Raw genomic sequence first — 25,538 nt, 5'->3', positions numbered from 1 at the left:
GGTGGGAAAACCAGACAGGAAGTAAAAATGATACAATGAGAACAGGAGAATTCTGGGAAGGAGGAAGCTGATTCCTCCCACTCCTGCCCAGACCACCAAAGCAGCAGGATGTGATCTGCTCCACTGAAAAAAGGTACTGAGCCACATGGCTACCATAGATCAGAAAAATGGGTTAATGAAGATGTGAGAGTTAGCCATTGAGAGGCTAGAGCTAATGGGCCAATCAGCTTATAATTTATGGAGACCTATGTGTGATTTTCTTTGGTGCTAAACAGTTGTGGGGTACCGTGTGGGACAAAAACCCCAACAACAAGCAGGCCCCCGTTCGTGTTACAGGAGTGCACATGGGATCTCCAGGTCCTGGGAATGAAGCCTGGGTTGTCAGGAAGAGCAGTCAGTGTGCTTCACTTTAGGGACATCTGCACAACGCTCCTCCTCCTCCTTTTAGTGGATGCTCCAGTCTGGGGCGATGTCCTGTTTCCTTAAGCTCTGCATGTGTGGCATGTCAGATGAGTGACTTTTCTATGTCCCTGGGAGCAGGGTTCACTGACAATTGTTCCCCAACCTCACAGTCCTCTGCCTAACATAACCAGCATGCACAGCTGCCATGGAGTCTGCCCCCACCTCCTGATGCCCTCCAGAGAGTAAGCACCTGGGGAGGGAAGAAGAGGTGGGGAACTGAGGCAAACCTTCAGTCAGTGCTCTGGCCCCTCCCCTCACCAAGATGGAAAAGAGAACATAGCAGCTAACTCAAGGCACTAGGCAATGCTCTTAACCTCTGAGCCATCTCTCCAGCCCCTACTCAAGGCACTAGGGAAAGGACAGTCTTGCCATCTTCCTTAGGGACCAGATACCAGGGTGCAGTAAGAGGTCCCCTTCCTGACCTTATGTGGTTGCAGTGTTTAAGATGTTTGCAGAATGACCTAGAGCAGTGATGTAGTCCTGAGATAGTTGGCTGGAGATGAACTGTGGCCTGTGGTCATATTCATGTCCATCTTCTTTTAATCATGGACCTGATTCAATGGTGAAAATTCTCCAATTTCAGCTACCCGCCAGACCCTGTGCCAAAACTGGCCTGGACTTAGAGAACATGTGGTATAGCTTCACACACATACACTCACACACAATCACACACCCACATTCATACACACGCATGCCTCACCCCCTTTTCCAGCTTGCTGAGGTCCTGTCTGAGAATTTGGCGCTCACGTTGGATACCATTAGTGGTTGGAATTTTCTTTTGACCTCTAACCAGTTCCTAAATAAAGACATGGAGACTTATTCTTAATTATGAATGTTGGGCCTTAGCCTAGGCTTGTCTCACTAGTTCTTTTGTCTTACTTTAATCTGTTTCTATTCATCTACATTTTTCTTTGGGTATCTTTACCTTTTTTCATTCTGTATATCTTACTTTCCTGCTTCCTTCATGTCTGTCTGTCTGGTCCCTGACATCTATCTTCTGTGTCTCCTTTTCTTTTCCTCCAGTCTAGAACCCTCCTACCATTTACTCTCCCTGCCGGGAAATTCTACCTATACCTCCTCCCTCACTATTTGCCATTCAGTTCTTTGTTAGACCAATCATGTGCCTTAGGCAAGCAAGGTAAAATAGCAACACATCTTTACAAAATTAAATGAATGCAACACTATGCATGAAGCCACATATAAACATACTTGCATAAATTCATAGATACTTACATTAATAATAATAAAGTTAACTTAAAAGCTACTAAAGGAAATATGCCCTCAGCTACTCTCTGTGGCTGTCATGTGTATTGAATGCAGTTTCATTGCTCCAGCATATCCTATGGCACCTTGGCAAACACTTCCCAGAGCACAACCCGTTTATGGGTTTGCAATAGAGTCTGTTGACTGAGCCCAGATGATCTGAGTTCCTGTCCATCCTGAGCCCTGAATGATGCCTTCCTGACTGAGGTGGAAAGGTGAGAGCTGTGGGTTGTAGTGCTGGGTAAGGACAGGCAGGACAGAGTCTGTTGTCACACACTAACCTAGTATCCGAACTTCCTGGAGACAATGGAAGGTCATTGTAGGCTTCCATCTGTAGCATGTTTAATAGAAGCCCAGAGACAGATAATGGGGTTCAGCCTGAAGAAAGGTCAGAAGAGCAAAACAGCCAGTCAGTTGCTCTTAACTCCACTTTAGTCTGGAATGATGATCCTGCCTCCAGGAATCCACAGAATGAGACTGACTGAGAGCTGTCTCCTCCTATCTTATATTCTTCTGTAGGGCTGGGATTAAAGCGTGCACCACTACCACCCAGTTTCTATGGCAAATTAGCATGTCTACTGTGATTAAAACTGTGTGTTACCACTGCCTGTTATGTAAGGCTGACCAGGGTGGCTGTTGTACTCTCTGATCCTCAGGCAAGCTTTCTTTGTTAAAATACAAGTGAAATATCACCACATTACCCCTTCTTGTCTAAAATAAAAAGATGGCTATAAGTAATATGAGATAAACTATATACAATAAATACAATGACCGTATACATTATATACGGGCAATAAATACATCAACAATGTCTAGTCAATTTGCATTTAGTGTTTTCAGCGACAATACTCCATATCTATCCTATTCTTAGTGAGTCCAAGGGCTTATACCTAATTTACTTTCTATCATAACTTGCTTTCTGCAATGAAACAAGGAAAACTATAACTATCTAGTCTTCAACTTCCTCAGAGACCCAAGAAGGAAACAGTAGCAGCTGAGTAAGCAGGAAGTGTGAGCAAGCGACTTCCAAAAGTATGTGAGTAGTGACGGAATCCAGGAATTATATATGAGGCTGATTCTAGTATTTTACATATGCCATATTTACATATGTCATACAACAAGAACATAAGCATAAGTTCTGTGGCTTGTGTTTCCGTAGGTAGTATCCTGTCATACCATGAGGAGTGAAGTAACCATTCCGGTATGGGAGTTTCACCAACACCAAGAAAGCCTAGGCTATCCTTTGCCCAGATGAGCTTTCCCAAGTCAGCACTCTGAATCACAATGACCCCAGTGAGTCATCACTCTTCCTAAGCTGACTGGCTTTGCCTTCCCACCATGCCTAGGGAAAGAAAGCACAGAGTTAGGAATGGCTCTAGGTGGCACTGTTGGTCTTCACTCCAGTGAACCCAGGCAGTTGAAGTCAGCAAAGAGAAGGGGCACACAGGACAGTCCAGGACAGACATGTCCAGCTTCTATTTGTCCTCTTCCAGAGGAGTCCAAAGGACAGTGATTAACTATCTGTTGACATGTGAACAGAGAATTGTGAATCTGGGAACACTGCTGGCCAATGACAGCCCGGGACTCGGTTCCGCCTTCCTGGTGTAGCCATGACACATCTGTGCAGCTGACACGGATTCCAAAACCCCAGTCCCCATGGAAGTCACACTGCTCTTACAGGACACAAGTGTTCATGTGGCTGAGGGACCATGACTGAGGATGAAGGGAAGCAAACAGTGCTAGCAGGTAGATGTTATCAGAGCATCCAGGTCATCTCCCATGAGCTGGTGACAGACCAGGAACCTGTACAACATACAGTGTGTGACACCCCTCACCTGCTCGGTGCACTTACCTCTCAGGGCCTCACTCAGCTGAAGTAGGAAGATCAGACCCAGTCAGCACCATGGCTTCTTTTTCACGTCATCATACGTGACACACAGAAGAGAGGTGGAGACCTGAGGAGAGGCAGAAGGTGTGACAACTAGCATCCAGGCCTAGCCACTGGGTCTCTGAAGTTACCCTGGGAGGGTCCTGGAGCAAACCAGGAGGAAGCCACCATCCTGAGCCTATGAGTGACCAGAGCACAGTTGTCTCTGTCCCTCCACTCCTGACTGTGACCCAGGCTGGTGTCCTGACTCACATTCAGGGCACAATTCAGTCACATGCTTCTGAACAAAGATCGCTGTCTGTGGTCTAACCTAGAACACCATTCTGTGTAACTGGGTTTTGCATGGCCAGGAGTCATGGAGAGGAACAGGAAGCAGACTTGGGTCTTCAGGACGTCAATAAGCATGGAATCCTCCACAGGCCCTGGTGACACAGATGTGGGCAGAGAAGGGGGCAGCAAGGGTAGCTGAGAGGAGATGACCCAGGGCCTAGTCCTTGCTGAGGGCTGTATAGTGTGAATCTGGCTCTAACTCAGCTCCTGTCTCCCTTCTGCCACTGGAGGGGCAGCAGAGATCACCTGCCTGGATTCCACTGGGACTTCTGAGTCTTTGATCTTCACAGCTCTGGATCCCCAGCAAGGACAGCACCTGCAGCTTCGTTGACCCCAGGAGTTATGACTTGGTACATACAGTGTGCCCAGCACACAAGTGCCATTTGTTGGAGGGCTAGGAAATCATCTTGCATTTTCCCCATGGCCGCCCATACTAACCACAGACCTCTGGCATGAGTAGAAACAAAGGGTGAATAAAGGAAGGAGATCACCATGTGACTAGCAGCTCACCTAACCTAAAGGTCACCAGTGACTATCTCGCAGTTGTTGGCATTTCTCAGCATTCTTGGATCTGAAGGAAGAAGGGCCCAGGTTCTGAGTCAGGCCTTCCTGGTCTATTCCGCTACCTCACACCTGTCCACAAGACTCAAGAGGCTGCAGCCACCGTCCTCTCCCTGCCCCTAACTCACTACAAAACCAATCACAGACATTTACTCTTTTTTATTCTTTTTAATTTTTTTTATTGATTTTATCGAGCTATACATTTTCTTCTGCTCACCTCCCTTCTTCTCCCCTCCCCTTCTGCCCTCTCCCATGGTTCCTTTGCTCTCAATTTACTCAGGAGATCTTGTCTTTTTCAACTTCCCATGTAGATCAGATCTATGTATGTCTCTCTTACGGTCCTCATTGTTGTCTAGCTTCTCTGGGACTGAGTTGCAGGCTGGTTTTTCTTTGCTTTATGTCTAAAAGCCACTTATGAGTGAGTACATATGATAATTGTCTTTTTGGGCCTGGGCTACCTCAATATGATGTTTTCTAGATCTATCTTTTGCATACAAATTTCAAGATGTCATTTTTTCTGCTGTGTAGTACTCCATTTTGTAAATGTACCACATTTTCTTTATCCATTCTTTGGTCGAGGGACATTTAGGTTGTTTTCAGGTTCTGGCTATGACAAACAATACTGCTGTGAACATAGTTGAGCACATATCTTTGTGATACTATTGAGTATCTTTGGGATATATACCCCAAACTGGTATTGCTGGATCTAGAGGTAGGTTGTTTTCTAATTTTCTGAGAAATTGCCATACTGATATCAAAAGGAGCTGTACCAGCTTGCATTCCTACCAGCAGTGGAGGAGTGGTCCCTTTACCCCACATCCTCTCCAGCATAAGTTGTCATCAGTGTTTTTGATTTTGGCCATTCTTACAGGTGTAAGATGGAATCTCAGAGTTGTTTTGATTCACATTTCTTTAAGGGCTAAGGATGTTGAGCATTTCCTTAAGTGTCTTTCAGCCATTTTAGATTCCTCTGTTGAGAGTTCTCTGTTTTGGTCTGTATTCCTTTTTTTTTCTGTTTAACTTGTTCTTTTGATGACCACTTTCTTGAGTTCTTTGTATATTTTGGAGATCAGACCTCTGTCTGATGTGGGGTTAGTGAAGATCTTTCCCCATTCTGTAGGCTGTCATTTTGTCTTGTTGACCATGTCCTTTGCTTTTCAGAAGCTTCTCAGTTTTTAGAAGGTCCCATTTATTGTTTCTCTCGGTGTCTGTGGTAATTGGGTTATATTCAGGAAGTGGTCTCCTGTGCCAGTGTGTTCAAGTGTACTTCCCAGTTTTTCTTCAGTGAGGTTCAATGTGATTTGTTTAATGTTGAAGTCTTTTATCCATTTGGATTTAACTTTTGTGCATAGCAATAGATATGGATCTATTTTCATTCTTCTACATGTTGATATCCAGCTATGAAAACACCTTTGGTGAATATGCTTTCTTTTTTCCATTTGATATTTTTTGCTTCTTTGTCAGAAATCAGGGTTTGTAGGTATGTCGGTTGATATCCGGGTCTTCAGTTCAATTCCATTTGTCCTTCTTTCTGTTTTCACACCAATACGAGGCTGTTTTCAGTACTGAGGCTCTGTAGTAGAGTTTGAAGCCAGGGTTTGTGATGCAGAGGCCATGTGTCCTAAAGTGCTGTATTTTTGTGTCCTGTCAACAGAGCGCTCCTTGTGCCTCCATGGCGGTCTTTGCCATGTCTGTGGCAATGTTCACAAGTCCCTCAAAACTGCCTGTGTAGCACGAGGGAGACACCCAATCCGTCCCCAGTATGATAACGGTGAACACAAGGCTCCACCCAGCAGGAAGTAAAAGGTGAATAAAATTAGACAGTGGCCTCCCTGTGACAAGTACCTGGACATCCTGCTGGTCTCTTAAGAGTTGTGGACAGTTTCCTAGGTTTTTCAGATTAGAGCTAAGAAGTTCCCAGGTTATGACATTGACCTTCCTCATGCACTGAGTGACCTCACACCTGTACTCATGGCTCCCTTGGATGGAGCTGCCTTCCCCACACTGCCTCTCACTCACCCTCATTGTCTAGCCACACAAGCCTCTTCAGTGACCCTTGCTACACAGTGACAGTGCCTGCAGAATCAGTCACACCTCCTGTCCTATGAGTCGAGTGTTCAATGGAGCTTCAAACATATCCTCGTACATTCTGAAACAATGGCCGCAGGCACCCTACTCTTCCAGTGTGGCACATCACTGAATGACTTCGCTATAGCTTGTGATCCTGTACCTTGAAGCAGGGTCCACTGGTCCTCTGCCCACTGTGCTCACAGTGCCAAACCCTACATAACCACTGTGGTCAGCTCCCTGAGGAGAAGCTGAAGCTATTCCCATTAAGAAGTACCCATAGAGAGAAGAGAGGGCATGAACCTCTGAGGCTGACTTGCCCTGGACTTGTCTGATGATGTCCTGTTACACAACCGGACTGAAAAGTAAACACAGCTACTTGGCTCAAGGCAGAGAGCAAAGTGCAGCTTTCTCCCCTTCATAAGGGACCAGGTGCCCAGTCTGTCCTCAGAGTGTCTTTTCTGATCCTAGGTGTCAGGATCAGGCATTCCCCAACCAGCCTGGGAAGCAGGGGCAGCCATGGCACTGCTGACTGGAGATGGCCTGTGGTCTGTGGTCCTGTTCACGGCCATCTTCCTGCTCCTGGTGGACCTGATGCACCGACGCAAGTTCTGGACTTCCCGCTACCCTCCAGGTCCTGTGCCCCTACCTGGGCTGGGCAACCTTCTGCAGGTGGACTTCGAGAACTTGCCGTACAGTGTGTACAAGGTGAGAGAGATGGCGGTGGAGGGCAGTAGAGGTCATGGTGCTCCCAGCAGTACATGGTGGTGCTGAAGCCTCAGGATAGACGGAAAGATGGCCACAAAGAGAGAGATGGCTTAGTGGTTGCCTTGTGAAACTTGCTTCTCATTAGGAGGATACTGTGGACTTTTTAAGAGCAGAGACATATATGGAAAAGGCCATGGAGGCAGGCGTAGAGTGGGCTTAGACAGGACAGAGGTCAGGAAGGTCTCAGTTCCCTTGTGATCCCATCAGTGGCTGAGGTCTCAGGGAGAGGGAAAGAGTCAGGTTTCATTGTAGCGTGTCAGTGAGGATGGGCACTGTTTGTTATAATCTCTTGTTGCTGTACGGTCTCAGGTCTTTCTAAGAATCTCAGTAACCCGAATTCCCTCATGTATGGTGGGGTATGAGGGAGCACGGACCTTTTTCTAGCAGGTGACATCTTAATTATCTTGTCTACTCTGAGAACATTGCTGGATTTAGAAGATAGGATCATGCAGGCATAAGGTTTCATACCTTAGGCTAGAGACATAGGTCGGTGATAGAGCATTTGCCCAGCATAGGGTAGGACCAAGGTTCAATAATGCATACCATAAAATGTGGTTATGTGCAGCCACACACATGACACACACACACCCCGACATACATACATGTGTTGTACTTGGATTGTCCAGTCTGCTAGGGATCTCTACTTACTAAGCATTCTGAACCTCTACTTCAGCTTCGATAGCGCTATGGTGACGTGTTCAGCCTGCAGATGGCCTGGAAGCCCGTGGTTGTGATCAATGGACTGAAGGCGGTGCGGGAAGTGCTGGTGACCTGTGGAGAGGACACTGCTGACCGCCCTCCAATGCCTGTCTATGGTGTCATGGGCTATGGGCCCAAAGCAAAAGGCAAATAGCTATAGTGGGGACAGGGCAGAGAGAATAGGGCTTGAGGAGCAGTGACCAGAAGATGGACAGGGCCTAATAGAGGAGATGTGTTCAGATAATGCAACTGAAAATCACTGCGTGGAGGGTGGAGCCTCCAAAGTGGCATGTGCTGATTGTGATAGCAAAGTGCTGGGGCGCTGATGGCTCAGACTGACCACAGGGAAATGTTGGGAGCAGAGCAGACAGCACAGCCACGTATCCTTGGTTACACACAGATGTCCCTGCAGGTGTGGCATTGGCACCTTATGGACCCGAATGGCGAGAACAGCGGCAATTCTCTGTGTCCACCATGCGAGACTTTGGCCTGGGCAAGAAATCCCTGGAGCAGTGGGTGACAGAGGAGGCTGGACACCTCTGTGACACTTTCACCAAGGAGGCTGGTGGGTGATGGATGAGATGTAGAGATGTGGGCACGCACTTAAAAACAACGTCATGACTTGCTTGCATCTCTGCTCCTAGGCCAAGCATTTAATCCCACCACCCTCCTGAACAAAGGTGTATGCAGTGTGATTTCATCCCTCATTTATGCCCATCGCTTTGAGTATGACGACCCTTTCTTCACTGGGCTGCTCAAAACATTACAGGAACGTTTTGGAGAGGACACTGGCTTCATTGCTGAGGTATGGGACTCAGGGCAGTCAGTATGCACGGCCACTTCTGTCCTGTAAAATCAGAATGAATATTCATTTACGGGGAATAGGGTGAGGACCTTGTGTGATAGTCAAATGCAGGAGGAAATCCCTTGTCCTTGGCAAATCTCAGATAATTGGAGAGGAAGAGGGGACCAAGTTCAGGGGCTCTAGAAAGGGGGTGAGGCTCTGCCCCCGTCTACATGGAAACCACGTAAGCCTGTTAGATGTACACAGTAGAATAGACATTTTGTTCACCCTGGGCTCAATCAACCTACAGGGAGGACAGGAGGATGCAGCAGGTGATGTCTGGGGACAAACAGACCCTGAGTCCTCTGTAGACGAGTCTGGGAACTAAAAACAAAGTGCTGGGAACTGAGTCTGGTCCAGGTGAACACTGAGCAGAAACATCATCCAGGGTCAAGAGAGATGACCTGTGGGTGAGGAACTTCCCAAGGAAGCCCGGAGTTCTGAACTGGATCCTGGGACTCACATGGGAGACAGATCCTACTCTACAAATTGTTCTCTGACTCCAAACAGGAGTCTTTGTGCGCATGTACGTGTGAGAGTGTACATGCAGGCACACACACACACACACACACACACACACACTAATGATTCTTAATTAGGATAAAAACAGTAGGCCTGCTTTTTTCCACAGGTGCTGAACGCAGTCCCGGCGCTCCTTCACATCCCTGGGCTGCCAGGTAAAGCCTTCCCCAAGATGACAGAGTTCATGAACTCAATGGATAAGTTGTTAATTGAGCACAAGGGAACCTGGGATCCGGCGCAGCCACCCCGAGACCTGACAGATGCCTTCCTGGCTGAGATGGAGAAGGTGAGAACAGCAGTAAAGATGGGGACAGGGCTGAAGTGTTCTGTGAGTTGTGATGCCAGGCAAGTGGGGTTTGTATGTCATCCATGACCCCAACACCTGCGGTCTTGAACACAATGGTGGATCATGTTGGAGTTTACTCCCTGTGTCCCTGAGCCTACCTTCTCTGTCTGCCCAGGTCAAGGGGAATCCTGAGAGCAGCTTCAACAATGGGAACCTGCATGCAGTAGTATCTGACCTGTTCACTGCAGGGATGGTGACCACCTCAACCACACTGTCCTGGGCCCTGCTGCTCATGATCCTACACCCGGATGTGCAGAGTGAGCCTGGCTGAGCCTGTGAGGGAGGGTGAGGGAAGAAAGATAGAAGTATTTGATAAGCATATGGGGGCTCCAAAATCACCTTGACCCAGACTCCCACAGTCTTTTTTAAAAAATATTTATTCATTTATTATGCATACAATATTCAGTCTATGTGTCTGTCTGCAGGCCAGAAGAGGGCACCAGACCTCATTACAGATGGTTGTGAGCCACCATGTGGTTGCTGGGAATTGAACTCAGGCCCTTTGGAAGAGCAGGCAATGCTCTTAACCTCTGACCCATCTCTCCAGCCCCTCTGATGGCAGTCTTAAGTCACCTACTCACCCAGTGGTAGAAGGTCAAGTTAGAACCACTAAGGGACTGCTTCACTGAGGGGAGGCTGTTCCTCCAGGCCGCGTCCAACAGGAGATTGATGAAGTCGTAGGGCAGGTGCGGCATCCAGAGATGGCAGACCAGGCCCGCATGCCCTACACCAATGCTGTCGTTCATGAGATTCAGCGATTTGCAGACATTGTCCCAGTGAATTTACCACGTACGACATCCTGTGACATTGAAGTACAGGGCTTCATCATCCCCAAGGTAGGCTTGGTCACTCTCATCCCAGGGTCACCACTGGGCAAAGAAAGGCTATAAAGACCAAGACCTGTACATCCTGGATTTGCAGATGGTGAAGGCACCAGCCTGGGTGTGAGTACACTGCAGCCATTGCCCAGGACTCCCCGGGGAAGAGGATGGCTAGTGGAATAAGCCACAGGATTGCAGGAAGTGCTACACACAGGGGCAGCTTCTGATTTGGGTACTTAGGGTGGCTTTCTCATATGGCCTTGAATGGTACCAGAGGGATCTGAGGTTGAGGTGAATGAAAGAATTTCGTGTATACAGGAAGAGGTTGTGCATGTGACCATGGTAACCTGGGTATTGGCAGCCCCACCACAGTCATGTTCCACCATGTGTCTCCTGCCAGGGGATGACCCTCCTCACCAACCTGTCCTCAGTGCTGAAGGATGAGACTGTCTGGGAGAAGCCCCTCCACTTCCATCCTGAACACTTCCTGGATGCCCAGGGACAGTTTGTGAAACATGAGGCCTTCATGCCATTCTCAGCAGGTCCTGCGGGATGCCATGTCTCTTCCCAGGGTTCCTTGGAGGGTGGAGCATCCATCAGGCCCCAGACTGACTGAGCCCCTTTCTCACCCACAGGCCGCCGAGCTTGCCTGGGGGAGCCCCTGGCCCGCATGGAGCTCTTCCTCTTCTTCACCTGCCTCCTGCAGTGCTTTAGCTTCTCGGTGCCCAGTGGACAGCCCCGACCCAGCGACCATGGCAATTTCTCATTGCCAGTTTTCCCCGCCCCCTACGAGCTCTGTGCAGTTGTGCGCTAGCAAGGACAGCAGCTCCATCCTTCTCCCCAGCTTGTGCTGATTGATGTCCCTAAACCTGATCTGTGGCTGTCACTCAGATTCCTGGTCCAACCCCCATCCTTGTCTCCACTGTGTCCCAAGACAACAGGCTACAATAGTCTTTCCCCTCTGTCCCAGACCTCCCCTATGAACAACTTTCATGTTGTGAGCAGAGTTTACTTAACGAACAGCAGTGATACAGGCCTGCAGTATAGCATGAGGGAGATTGAGGCAAGAAGATTGCAGGTTCAAAGCCAGCCTGGGTTGTATAGCCTTGACTATTTATTGAGAGCCTTTCTTAAAAAAAAAAAAAAATGGCAGGTGGAGTGGATCAGGAGGTGATGAAGAGACTAGGAGGGAACAAAGGGGAGATTGAGAGGGGGAAGCATCGGGACAAAGTAGGAAGTTGTGTCGGTGTCCAGGTGTCCAGTGATTGACTGTAGATCACAGGCAAAGGCCAACGATGGCTGCGGGGTTAGTGATAAACCACAGACAGAAGTCAGAACTCTGTGTTTCCTGTGAGGAAGTATGAATGACGTGTTGTGGATTCAGCACAACTCTTGTTTGGGGACAGATGTTGGTGTAGATCCTCAGGATCCTGATGTCACACATGGTTAGGGGGTCTCTCACTGCTAGAGAAGCTGTTGTCCTCACAGCTCAGCTTGCTGCAGTGAAGGGATGCAGGAGAACATCTGCTGTAGGAAAGGTGTCAGAATCCAGGAGGATGTGCTGATCCTGCTGTGCTGTCAGGGGCCATCTCTCCAGACTGGGGAGAGTGCTCCCGCAAGCCCGTGGGCATGATATAATGTGTATTTCTCACTAGGAAAGTTAAAAAATCTTGGAAATTTGGGGTTTTGTGGGTCCGGGGAGAACGTGGAGGCGTGCAGCAGCCCTCAGGGCACATCTTAGTCTCCATATAATCTGAGGCCAGACAGTAGCATCCCAAACCCCGTCCTCTATGGCATGCTTGAGACCCAACTCTATGCAGACACTATTTTTAGTATTGCTTTTGTGAAATAGAAAGTGTCCTCCCACTGACACTCTTTCATGGATGTTAGGGATGCTCCACCACCCATCATGGTCAGACCATGGCTTTTGTAATGTTCCGGACCAAACACTCTCCATGCTGGGGTATCTTTACCTCACAGTCCCACCTCCTCGCTGCCTACAGGAATAGCTACATCATTTGCCAACATCCCCACTCCCCTCCCCACCCCCTTATTTTTATTGTGCATTCGTGGGTATTTGCTTGCATGTGTGCGGCGCCTGAGGAGGACAGGAGTGCACATGGGATGTCCAAGGACATGAGTCAAAGTTAGCTGTCAACCTCCTGCAGGTCCTGAGAGTCAAGCCTGGGTCCTCAGGAAGTCAGTGTGCTTCACTGTAGGGACATCTGCACAACCCTCCTCCTTCCCCATTAGTGGATCTGGAAGGTTTTACTCCAGTCTGAGGCGATGTCCTATGTTTCCTTTATGCTCTGCATGTGTGGCGTGTCAGATGAGTGACTTTTCTATGTCCCTGGGAGCAGGGGTTCTCTGGACATTTGTGCCCCATGCTCACAGTCCTCAGCCCAACATAACCAGCATGCACAGATCCATGGAGTCTGCCCACACCTCCTGATGCCCTCCAGAGAGTAAGCACCTGGGGAGGGAAGAAGAGGTGGGAATCTTCACCTGTTTGATTGCTTTTATCTTGGTCTCTTTAAGGGATTTGTTGATCTTTTCTGTTTTTTTTTTTTTTTGTCTTCTTTTCCATTTCTTCAGGGAAATTTTCATTTTATTTTTAAGGGTCTCAATTGACTTCATAAAATTATTATTATTATTATTTTGGTTTTTCAACACAGGGTTTCTCTGTAGCTTTTAGAGCCTGTCCTGGAACTAGCTCTTGTAGCCCAGGCTGACCTTGAAGTCACAGAGATCCACCTGCCTCTGCCTCCCAAGTGCTGGGACTAAAGGCGTGCGCCACCACCTCCCAGCCCTCCATAAAGTTATTTTTAATGTCATTTTCTACTGCTTCAACTGCGTTGAGATGTTCAGGTCTTATTGCTGTAGAACCACTAGTTTCTGGTGTCACTGAATTGCTATTTGTGTGTATTCTTACCCTGTTGTTTACCCATCTCTTTCTCAAATTGGTACAGGTGGAGCCTGTGCCTTAGGGGTCCCCTTTTCCTCCAATTGAAGTACCTGGAGGCTGTGGCTCCATTGAATGCTCCTTCAGATGTATGCATGGTTGAGCTTCTTGTGATTGTTTCTCCAGGTGTGTATGGGCTCAAGGCTCAGATGGTCACTCCTCTCAATGCAGGTAGGGCCACAGTTTCCCTCGTCACTACTCCAGGTGCAGGTATTGCTGGCATTCCAGAGATCGCTCCTCTAGGTGCAGGCAGGCCTGAGGTTGAGGTTCTAGTGGTCTGATAGCTTTTGGGGACCACTGCTGTGTCCATGGACCACCACAGCACTGATGCTGTCTCCTGGCACAGCCTGAGCCTGCCGCCTTTCTCTTCTTTTCTTTTTAAATACCTGTGCACACTGTAACCTGTTTAAAGATTTTTTTTTTCATTTGGTTCCATTTTAACTGTGCTCCTGTAGTATTCTTTGACAGCATGACTCAAGCTTGAATTGCTAAGCTGCAGATAGGTCCTATACTTGAGGCTCTGGCTGGTAGCTCCACCCTCTCCTCAAGAATGTAAGAGCTGAGGCTTAAGCCTGCTGACCTGTCCAAAACTGTCTAATTGGCACCAGTCTTTAAGCAAGAGCTGCATTCACCTGTTCTGCTTTAGAAAGTTGGTGTCCGTACTCTGGAGGAGACATTGCTTTGCTTGCTGCTTCTACTCTGTGTGCCGGCTGTTCATGTGCTCTGCTGCACAGCAGTGCCCCTTAAAGAAGCCATATCCAGTTTTTTCTCTTTTTTTCACTTTTCTTGGGCCTATGGGGAAATTAAGGCCCCAAACTGGGTTACATTATTAGAAGATGTGACTTTGTTGGAGTGCACAAGGCCTTTTTGGAGGAAATGTATCACTGTGGAGGTGGTATTTGAGGTCTCATATATGCTCAATGTCTACTGAGACATTGAGGACTCTCATCTTCTGTAGCACCATGTCTGCCTGTGTGCTGTCATGTCTCACCATGATGATAGTGGATTAAACCTCTGAAACTGTATACCACTCCATTAAAATGTTGGCCTTTATAAGAGTTGTTATGGTCATGGTGTCTTTTTACAACAATAAAAATACAAACTGAGACAGATCGAGACCACCACATTCTAGATTTCCACACAGTGATGGAACAAACGTGGGTATGAGTACACTACACACATTGTCCAAGATTCCCCAAGGAAGTGCATCCATACTTGGCCTACAGGATGGCAGACATTTGGCATAAATATTTGGCAGATATTTCAGTCAAGCAGGAAATTTGAAGGACTGTCCCACCTTGTATTAACAAAGTTCATCAGTCATTTTCCCCTATGTCCTACAGAATATCTGGCAGATTCTTCTGTAAAGCAGGAATCTCACAGGACTGTCCTTCCTTGTCTTGGCAAAGTTCAACAGTTCTTTCCTGTGTCCAGCTTATCCAGTCTGTGTAGCATACTGTCAGGAGTCAAGGCAAAAGCAGTTTTCTGCCCAAATCGCTAGACTTGCTATGCTTAAAGCACATTCTATATGGTATTTCTTTGATGCCCATCATCCCTTTATGAAATAAATTGGTGCTGACAGGAGCAGATGTATCTCGCTGTCATGAAAAACCTTAGGTTATGAAACAGCTCAAATGTCATATTTTGTAGTTCTTTGAAGTGATTAAAAATCATCTGTCTAAAATATTCATATTTCACATTGAAAACATATCTAATGTGACTGCAAATTTGGCTAATATGGATTAATTACTAACCTCATATCTTAGTTAGACATTGCATTTTTAAATGAGCTGTATGAGCATAATATCCCAAACAAGAGAAGAAACCTACATACAGTGCAACAAAAATAACTTTAAATTTTTATCCATATGCCAAAATCCATACCAGTGCAAAATATCTCAGAATTAATAGCTGTCTTTCTATCCTATATTTCTATATTTCCCACGAATGATAACAAACATACATAACCTATCAAATAACAAACAACAGCCCACCCCCACTTTGTGGGAATGTGGGCATCATGTTATCCAGACTGCTTCCTGTTGTCTGTGGGTGAAGGCATCCTTAGGGATCCCTGAGAAAACTGAGATAATGGCCAAGTCCTGTGAAAGCTAGCTTACTAGCTAGCTTTACATTAAATGTAACCATTGTTGATAGATATCACCTGTCAATATTCAGGAGGTTCTTCCCCAATCAAACCTTATCCATTTCAAACCTAAAGGAATCTATAGCCTCTCATTTCCTGTGGAAATAAAAGCAAAACCTCTTCTCCAAAGCAATGCATTTTTTTTTCGTTTCATTTTAAAGTTAAGGTATTCTTGGGCTGGAGCAATGGCTCACTGGTTAACAGCACTGGCTGTTGCTCTTCCAGAGGTCTTGAGTTCAATTCCCAGCAACCACATGATAGCTCACAACCATCTGTAATGAGACCTGGTGCCCTCTTCTAGTGTACGGGTAGAACCCTTTAAAATAAATAAATAAAGTTAAGGAATTCTTAACTGTCTAGACTGGTTTATTTCAGCAGTTCCTCTTTCAAAACTGTGTGTCTTAACAGCTGTCATTGGCTCGCCAGCAATCAAAAGATTTAAGGTCATGCAGCAACACACAGGTTCCAGATTCCCTGTGTATTTCTCATATCTGTGTGGCTTTCATTTTTTATATTACTTTACTTCTCTCTTTAAAGAATTTACTTTATTATTTTAAATTCTTTCTTTCTGTGATGATCGATACCCTTTTCTTTTTTACAACTATGCACATGTTTAAACCCACTGTAACCTGTTTAGAAGCTTTTAGAAGTGCTTTTGTCTGCATGAGCAAGCCACTGCTAAGCAGCATGGGCAGGACCTCCATGGCTTTGGCAGCTGACTTCACGTCCTTCTTGGATCTTGAGAGTCAAGCCTTAAAGCTCAAGGCACAGTGGCAACATGTCTGACCATGAACTGCATGCAACCCCTCAACTCTGGAATGCAAGTGCCCTGCACTGTGACTGGAATTTTAACTGAGTTTTTTATTTAAACTTAAGGTACCAGCTGCTAATAGGCTCACTATCCAGCAGAAACTCTTTATTTTTTTTAAATTTATTTTTTTTTTAAAAAAAAACCACTCTTTTTTCATTTTACATACCAATCCCAGTTTCCACTCCTTGCCCTCCTCACACTTCCCCCACCTTCCCCCCCCCACTCCACCATCCACTCCTCAGAGAGAATAAGGCTTCCCATGGGGACTCAACAGAGTCTAACACATCACTTTGAGGCAGGACCAAGACCCTCCCCTCTATATCTAGACTGAGCTAAGTATCCCTCCAAAAAGAATGGGCTCCAAAGAGCCAGTTCAAGCAGCAGGGATAAATCCTGGTCCCACTGCCAATGGCCCCACAGACTGCCCCAGCCGTACAACTGCTACCTACATTCAGAGAGCCTAGTTTGGTCCTATGAAGGTTCCCCAGCTGTTAGTCCAGAGTCAGTGAGCTCCTACTAGCTCAGGTCAGCTGTCTCTGTGAGCATCCCCATCATGGTCTCGAGCCTTTGCTCATATTATCCCTCCTCCCTTTCACTGGACTTTGGGAACTCAACACAATGATTTGCTGTGGATCACTGCATCTGTCTCCATCAGTTGCTGGATGAAAGGTTCTATGATGACAACTAAGGTAGTCATCCATCTGATCAGAAAGGAAGGCCAGGTCAGGGACCCGCTCCACTGCTGCTTCAACTCTAAGCTTCGATTGTCCTTGTGGATTCCTGGGAAAGACAACCACGGTGTGTACTCATTGATAAGTGGATATCACACATAAAGCAATGGATAACCAGTCTATAGGCTATGACCCCAGAGAAGCTAGGTAACAAGGAGAATCCTAAGAGAGAAATACATGCATCTCCCTGGGAAGGGGAAATAGACAGGATCGCTGAGAAAATTCGGAGCATGGGGTGGGGGGTAGAGAAGGGAGGGAAGAAGGGGATGGAGAGGAGAACATAAGGGAGAGGGACGGTGGAGATGGAAAAAAGACAGAGAGGGAGAGCTAGGAAAGAGATAGCTTTACTGAGGGAGCCATTATGAGGCTAGGGAGAAACTTGGCACTAGAGAAATTCCCAGTAGAAACTCTTAAAGGAGCTATATCCTCTTTTTTTTTTTTTTTTTTTTTTTTTTTTTTTTTTTTTTCCTGTGAGCTTTCTTAGGTCCTTCATGGAAATTTGGAATCTGTTGGAATGCCAAAATGTAGGTGGTGTAGTTGGTTCTCTCTCTCTCTCTCTCTCTCTCTCTCTCTCTCTCTCTCTCTCTCTCTCTCTCTCTCTCTTTCTCCCTCCACTCTTAATCTTTGGGGTCCTGCCACTCAGCACCCAAATAAATACATGGAGACTTATACTTACTTATAAAAGCCCAACCTTTGTTTGGCTTATTTCTAAGCAACTTTTCTTAAATTATCTTGTCTACCTTTTGCCTCTGAGCATTTACCTTTCTCTGTCCTGTGTTCTTCTATCTCTTTCTTACTCCCTCATTGGCTATATGGCTGGGTGGCTGACCCCTGAAGTTCCCCTCCTTTTTTTTGCTTCTCCCTCTTCTGTTCTCCTCCTCCTATTTATTCTCTCCACCTGGAAGCCCCATTTATCCCTCTCCTGCCCAGCTATTGGCTGTTCAGCCTCTTTATTAGACAAATCAGGTGTTTTAGACAGGAAACGTAACACTTGACAAAGTTAAACAAATGTAACATAAAGAATGAAATACATCCTTGCATTATTTAAAAAATATTCTACAGAATAAAAGAATGTAACACATCCTTAACTAATATTCCAAAACATTAGTTCAGAATGATGACCTAGCTCAGGAGCCTCCTATGCTTTCATTTTGGTAAGAAACATTTATCCAGGAAATATATATGAGAGTGATTCTTAATATTTTACATACATCGTTGCAAGCATAGGTTCTGTGGTTTGTAATTCCATAGGTAACATCTTATCATACCATGAGGAGTAAAGTAACCAGCTGGGGATGAGAGCTTCACCAACCCGAACAACCCCAGCCCTTTCTTTGCGCAAACCAAGCATTCCCAGACAGCACTCTCAGAGTCACATGACCCCAGTGAGTCATCACTCTTCCTAAGCTGACTGGCTTTGCCTTCCCACCATGCCTAGGGAAAGAAAGCACGGAGCTAGGAATGGCTCTAGGTGGCACTGTTGGTCTTCACTCCAGTGAACCCAGGCAGTTGAAGCCAACAAAGGGAAGGACACACAGGACAGTCCAGGACAGACATGTCCAGCTTCTATTTGTCCTCTTCCAGAGGAGTCCAAAGGACAGTGATTAACTATCTGTTGACATGTGAACAGAGAATTGTGAATCTGGTTAACACAGCTGGCCAATGACAGCCCGGGACTCAGTTCCACCTTCCTGGTGTAGACATGGTACATCTGTGCAGCTGACATGGATTCCAAGATCCCAGTCCCCATGGAAGTCACACTGCTCTTACAGGACACAAGTGTTCATGTGGCTGGGGGGCCATGGACTGAGGATGAAGGGAAACCACTGTGTACAGCTCCCTGAGGGGAAACTGATGCTGCCTCCATGGATAAACACCCGCGGAGGGCAGGAATCTGTAAGGCTGATGTTCACTGGCCTTTTCTCACCCCTCCCAACATACCCTGGATGAAAAGTAAACACAGCTGCTTGGCTCAAGGCAGAGAACAAAGTGCAGCCTTCTCCCCTTCATAAGGGACCAGGTGCCCAGTCTGTTCTCAGAGTGTCTTTTCTGATCCTAGGTGTCTGGATCAGGCATTCCCCAACCAGCCTGGGAAGCAGGGGCAGCCATGGCACTGCTGACTGGAGATGGCCTGTGGTCTGTGGTCCTGTTCACGGCCATCTTCCTGCTCCTGGTGGACCTGATGCACCGACGCAAGTTCTGGACTTCCCGCTACCCTCCAGGTCCTGTGCCCCTACCTGGGCTGGGCAACCTTCTGCAGGTGGACTTCGAGAACTTGCCGTACAGTGTGTACAAGGTGAGAGAGATGGCGGTGGAGGGCAGTAGAGGTCATGGTGCTCCCAGCAGTACATGGTGGTGCTGAAGCCTCAGGATAGACAGAAAGATGGCCACAAAGAGAGAGAAGGCTTAGTGGTTGTCTTGTGGCCCCTCTTCCATGTCTTAGGTCTCTGTGGACTTAGTAAGAGCAGAAGCTCAGTATGGAAAAGGCCATGGAGGCAGGCAGGGAGAGTGGTTGGACAGGACAGAGGTTAGGGAGGCTCCAGGTCCCTTGTGATGCCATCAGTGGCTGAGGTCTCAGGGCAGAGGGGAGGATCAGGATTTATTGTAGCGTGTCAGTCAGGACAGGCTGCGTCTGCTATAATCTCTTGCTGCTGTGTGGTCTCAGGCCTTGCTCAAGAACCTTAATTTCCTCTTGGATGGATAGGTATGAAGGTGGCAAGGCCATTGCTCTGGCAATGTCACCACTAAATGACCATATCTACTATGAGACCTATCTGGGTTTGGAAGACTGGCTACCCCAGTCACATGGAATTAAATTTCAGGCTAGAGATATAGATCAGTGATAGAGCATTTGCCCAGCATAGCAATGGACCAATGTTCAATAATGAATGCCATACAAAGAAACTCAAGTTCGTGTGTGTGAAATTCATGTTCATGTCTGCATGTACACACTCATACAGATATGTGATAAGCTTGGATCTTCCACTATGCTGGGACCTCCAATTACTAAGCATTCTGAACCTCTACTTCAGCTTCGACAGCGCTATGGTGACGTGTTCAGCCTGCAGATGGCCTGGAAACCCACGGTCGTGATCAATGGACTGAAGGCGGTGCGGGAAGTGCTGGTGACCTGTGGAGAGGACACTGCTGACCGCCCTCCAATACCTATCTTTAATCACCTGGGCTATGGGCCCAAAGCAAAAGGCAAGGAGCTATAGTGGGGACAAGATGTAAAGAATAAGACTTGAGGGGCAGTGACCAGAAGATGGACAGGGTCTAATGGAGAGGATGTGCTCAGATAATGGAAGGAAAATCACTGCATGGAGGGTGGAGCCTCCAAAGTTGCACGTGCTGATTGTGATAGCAAAGTGCTGGGGCGCTGATGGCTCAGACTGACCACAGAGAAATGTTGGCAGCAGAGCAGACAGCACAGCCACGTATCCTTGGTTACACACAGATGTCCCTGCAGGTGTGGTATTTGCACCTTATGGACCCGAATGGCGAGAACAGCGGCGATTCTCTGTGTCCACCATGCGAGACTTCGGCCTGGGCAAGAAATCCCTGGAGCAGTGGGTGACAGAGGAGGCTGGACACCTCTGTGACGCCTTCACCAAGGAGGCAGGTGGGTGACAGGTGAGATGTAGAGATGTGGGCACGCACTTAAGAACAACGTCATGACTTGCTTGCATCTCTGTTCCTAGGCCAAGCGTTTAATCCCACCACCCTCCTGAACAAAGGTGTATGCAATGTGATTTCATCCCTCATTTATGCCCATCGCTTCGAGTATGAAGATCCTTTCTTCAATGGGCTGATCAAAACATTACAGGAAAGTTTTGGAGAGGACACTAGCTTCATTGCTGAGGTATGAGGCTCAGGAGAGTGTGCATGGAATCCTATGCTGTAAATGCTATCAGAATGAATATTCATTCAGGGTTGATAGGGTGAGGTTGTTTTGTAATAGTCAAATGCAGGAGAACAGGCCTTGACCTTGGAAAACCTTAGATAACTGGGGGAGAGGAGCGAACCAAGATCACAAACTAAAAAAAGAGGGTGAGCCTCTGCCCCCGTCTAATGGAAACCACACAAGGCTCTTAGATTTGCAGGGTAGTCATTTTGTTCACCCTGGGCTACAAGACAGCCTTTAGGAAGAACCTGAGGAAACAGCAGGGGTAGGTGGGGACAAACATTTCCTGAGACATTTGTGGAAGAGGCTGAGGCCCGAGAGCACCTAGCAGAAATCCGGAGGCAGAGAGATAGATAAGGAAGGTGATGGAGCTTACCCAGCAAACCTGGAGATCTGAACCGGAAGTCTGGGAACTATATGGGAAATAGAGCTGACTCTGCATGCTGTTTTTGGCCACGAAACAGGCACCATTGTGCATGTGAGACATGACAGTATGCACGCAGACACACACACACACACACACACACACACTTCTTAATTAGGAATAAAAGCAACTAGACCTTCTCTCTTTCTTCCATAGTTGCTGAACGCAGTCCCGGCGCTCCTTCGCATCCCAGGGCTGCCTGACAAAGTCTTCCCCAAGGTGACAGAGTTCATGAACTCACTAGATAAGATGCTGATTGAACACAAGAAAACCTGGGACCCCGTGCAGCCACCCCGAGACCTGACAGATGCCTTCCTGACTGAGATGGAGAAGGTGACGACAGCCATCAAAATGGGAACAGGATTTTGGGTTGAATTGTTCTGTGAGTTGTGATGCCAGGCAAGTGGGGTTATGTGCCACCCATGGACGGTATCCTCAGGATGCATGGACGCAACGGTGGATCAGTTTGACCTTACTCCTTGTGTCCCTGAGCCTAACTTCTCTGTCTGGACCAGGCAAAGGGGAATTCTGACAACAGTTTCAACAATGAGAACCTGCGCATGGTGGTGGCTGACCTGTTCACTGCAGGCATGGTGACCACCTCAACCACACTGTCCTGGGCCCTGCTGCTCATGATCCTACACCCGGATGTGCAGAGTGAGCCTGGCTGAGCCTGTGAGGGAGGGTGAGGGAAGAAAGATAAAAGTATTTGAGAAGCATCTGGGGGCTCCAACATCACCTTGCCCCAGACTCCCACAATTCTGATGGCAGTCTTAAGTCACTTACTCACCCAGTGGTAGAAGGTCAAGGAAGAGCCACCAAAGGGCTGCCTCACTGAGAGGAGGCTGTTCCTCCAGGCCGCGTCCAACAGGAGATTGATGAAGTCATAGGGCAGGTGCGGCATCCAGAGATGGCAGACCAGGCCCGCATGCCCTACACCAATGCTGTCGTTCATGAGATTCAGCGATTTGCAGACATTGCCCCAGTGAATTTACCACATATGACATCCCGTGACATTGAAATACAGGGCTTCATCATCCCCAAGGTAGGCTTGGTCACTGTCATCCCAGGGTCACCACTGGGCAAACAAAGGCTATAAAGACCAAGACCTGTACATCCTGGATTCGCAGATGGTGAAGGGACCAGCCTGGGTGTGAGTACACTGCAGCCATTGCCCAGGACTCCCCAGGGAAGAGGATGGCTAGTGGAATAGGCCACAAGATTGCAGGGAAAGCTACACACAGGGGCAGCTTCTGATTTGGGTACTTAGGGTGGCTTTGTTATATGGCCTTGAATGGTACCAGAAAATGGTACCAAGGGGATCTGAGGTTGAGGTGAATGAAAGAACCCCGTGTATACAGGAAGAGGTTGTGCATGTGACCATGGTAACCTGGGTATTGGCAACCCCAACCCAGTCAATGTTCACACCATGTGCCTTCTGCCAGGGGACGACCCTCATCACCAACCTGTCCTCAGTGCTGAAGGATGAGACTGTCTGGGAGAAGCCCCTCCAATTCCATCCTGAACACTTCCTGGATGCCCAGGGCCACTTTGTGAAACATGAGGCCTTCATGCCATTCTCAGCAGGTCCTGTGGGATGCCTGTCTCCATGTCTCTTCCCAGGGTTCCTTGGAGGGTGGAGCATCCATCAGGCCCCAGACTGACAGAGCCCCTCTTCCACCCACAGGCCGCCGAGCTTGCCTGGGGGAGCCCCTGGCCCGCATGGAGCTCTTCCTCTTCTTCACCTGCCTCCTGCAGCGCTTTAGCTTCTCGGTCCCCAGTGGACAGGCCCGACCCAGCGACTATGGCATCTTCACATTGCCAGTTATCCCCGCCCCCTACGAGCTCTGTGCAGTTGTGCGCTAGCAAGGACAGCAGCTCCATCCTTCTCCCCAGCTTGTGCTGATTGATGTCCAATAAACCTGGTCTGTGGTTCCACTCAGATTGCAGGCCCTACCTCCATACTTGTCTGCACTGTGTTCCAAGACAACAGGCTACAGTCTTTCCCCTCCTCTTTCCCTATGAACAACTGTAACGTTGTAAGAAGAGTTTACTGAGCCAACAGCAATGGTACAGGCCTGTGGTATAGCACGAGGGGGGCCGAGGCAAGAAATTTGCAAGTTCAAGGCCAGCCTGGGCTATATGGCCTTACTACTCATTAAGATCCTTTCTCAAACAAAGGAATTAGGTGGAAGAGGTCAGGAGGTGATACAGAGATGGAAGAGGGAATGAAAGGAAGAATGAGAGGGGGAAGCATTGGGGGAAGAGAGGTCGTTGTGCTGGGGTCCAGTGATTGACCATAGGTCACATGAAAATACCCATCGACGGCTGCTGGGTTGGTGACAAGCCACGGCACAAGTCAGTACTCTGTGGCTCTCGTGAGGAAATGTGAATTGTTTGTGCTGGGAATCAGAACAATTCTTGCTTTGGTGACAGATGTTTGTAGATGTCCCCAGGATCATAGTTAGGGGGCATCTCACTGCTAGAGAAGCTGCTGTCCTTCCGCCTGGCTCAGCTTGCTGCAGTGAAGGGATGCAGGAGAACATCTGCTGTAGGAAAGGTGTCAGAATCCAGGAGGATGGGCGGGATCCTGCTGTGCTGACTGGGGCCATCTCTCCAGATCGGGGAGAGTGCTCCTGTCCAGTATGTGGGACAGATACAATGTGTTATGCTCACTAGGAAAGCTCATGAATCTTGGAGTCTTGAAAATTTGGAGGTTTGATGGGGCCAGGGAGAACATGGGGGTATGCATCACCCCTCAAGGATCACCTTGATCTCAATATAATCTGAGGCCAGACAGCAGCACCCCAAGCCCCCATCCTCTATGGCATGCCTGGAGCTGTGCAGACCCTGATTTTGCTTTTGCTTTTGTTAAAAATGAAAAGAAAATGTCCTCCCACTGACTCTCTGTCATAGAATGTTAGGGAATCCCCCACCGCCCATCAGTAGTCAGACCTGGCTTTTGTAATGTTCAGGGCCAAACTCTCACAAGCTGCTGTAACTTCACAGTCCTACCTCTTCGCTGCCTACAGGAATAGCCACATCGATTGCCACTATCTCCTCTTTATCTCTCTTTTCTCCCTCTTCATTGTATGTGCATGAATATTTGCCTTCATGTGTGCAGTGCTGGGGAGGACAGGAGAGAGCATGGGATCTCCAGGGACGTGAGTCACAGTTAGTTGTCAACCTCCTGTGGATGCTAGGAGTCAACCGTGGTTCCTCAGGAAGAGAAGTCAGTGTGGAGCAATCTCACTGTGGAGCAATCTCAACAGCCCTCTCTTACCCTTTGAATCATGATGGAAGGCCTTACGCTAGTCTGAGGCGATGTCCTATATTTTCTTAAGCTCTGCATGTGTGGCGTGTCAGATGAGTGACTTCTATGTCCCTGGGAGCAGGGGTTCACTGGACATTTGTTCCTCATGCTCACAGTCCTCAGCCTAACATAACCAGCATGCACAGCTACCATGGAGTCTGCCTCCACCTCCTGATGCCCTCCAGAGAGTAAGCACCTGGGGAGGGAAGAAGAGGTGGGGAACTGAGGCAAACCTTCCTAGAGTGCTCTGGCCCCTCCCCTCACCCAGACTAAAGAGAAAACACAGGCGCTCAACTCAAGTCATAAGAAAAAGGTCAGCTTTGCTTTCTTTGTTGGGAACTAGCTGTCAGGTGACAATATGACGTCTCTTTCCTCTTATCTGGCTGAGGCGGTTGATGTAAGATGTTTCCAGAAAGACCAAGGAAGCCGTGCTGTACCCCTTAGGTAGCTGACTGGAGATGAACTGTGGCCTGTGGCCATGTTCATTCAAGTCACCTCTGATCTCACTAAAGGATGAGATCTTGAGGGTCCGGAAGAGGAATCAGGGTCTAGTGGAGCATTTTAGTCAAGAAAGCACATGGAGAGATGTGCTGTGTGATCTTGACAACATTGCCTGGCTCAGGGAACCTAGCTTTGTTTGTACATGCTAGCATGCTAAGAGGCCCAATGGTAATTC

The 25,538-nt window shown here is 47.8% G+C and overlaps 1 protein-coding gene and 1 pseudogene across 1 annotated transcript; both read left to right on the top strand.

Annotated features, from left to right (window-relative positions):
• Positions 1-7,058: 7,058 nt before the first annotated feature.
• Positions 7,059-11,385, top strand: LOC130888675 (cytochrome P450 2D20-like; annotated as a pseudogene).
• Positions 11,386-19,297: 7,912 nt separating this feature from the next.
• LOC130888622 (cytochrome P450 2D20) lies at positions 19,298-23,476 on the top strand. The gene is made up of 9 exons (XM_057791840.1): positions 19,298-19,517; positions 20,254-20,425; positions 20,691-20,843; positions 20,923-21,083; positions 21,706-21,882; positions 22,065-22,206; positions 22,407-22,594; positions 22,995-23,136; positions 23,237-23,476. Exons 1-9 carry the CDS (start codon positions 19,329-19,331, stop codon positions 23,413-23,415), a joined length of 1,503 nt encoding a protein of 500 aa, XP_057647823.1. The 5' UTR covers positions 19,298-19,328; the 3' UTR covers positions 23,416-23,476.
• Positions 23,477-25,538: the final 2,062 nt, after the last annotated feature.

The sequence above is a fragment of the Chionomys nivalis genome, chromosome 17 (genome assembly GCF_950005125.1).
Source record: "Chionomys nivalis chromosome 17, mChiNiv1.1, whole genome shotgun sequence".
Lineage (NCBI taxonomy): Eukaryota > Metazoa > Chordata > Mammalia > Rodentia > Cricetidae > Chionomys > Chionomys nivalis.
This window is presented reverse-complemented; position numbering and strand designations above follow the sequence as displayed.

Excerpts from the sequence above, each read along its gene's own strand:
- LOC130888622 (XM_057791840.1), top strand. The coding sequence starts at position 19,329 with ATGGCACTGCTGACTGGAGATGGCCTGTGGTCTGTGGTCCTGTTCACG. Across the intron at positions 19,518-20,253 it reads TGCCGTACAGTGTGTACAAG|CTTCGACAGCGCTATGGTGA; the intron begins GTGAGAGAGATG and ends CCTCTACTTCAG. Across the intron at positions 22,595-22,994 it reads AGGGCTTCATCATCCCCAAG|GGGACGACCCTCATCACCAA; the intron begins GTAGGCTTGGTC and ends GCCTTCTGCCAG.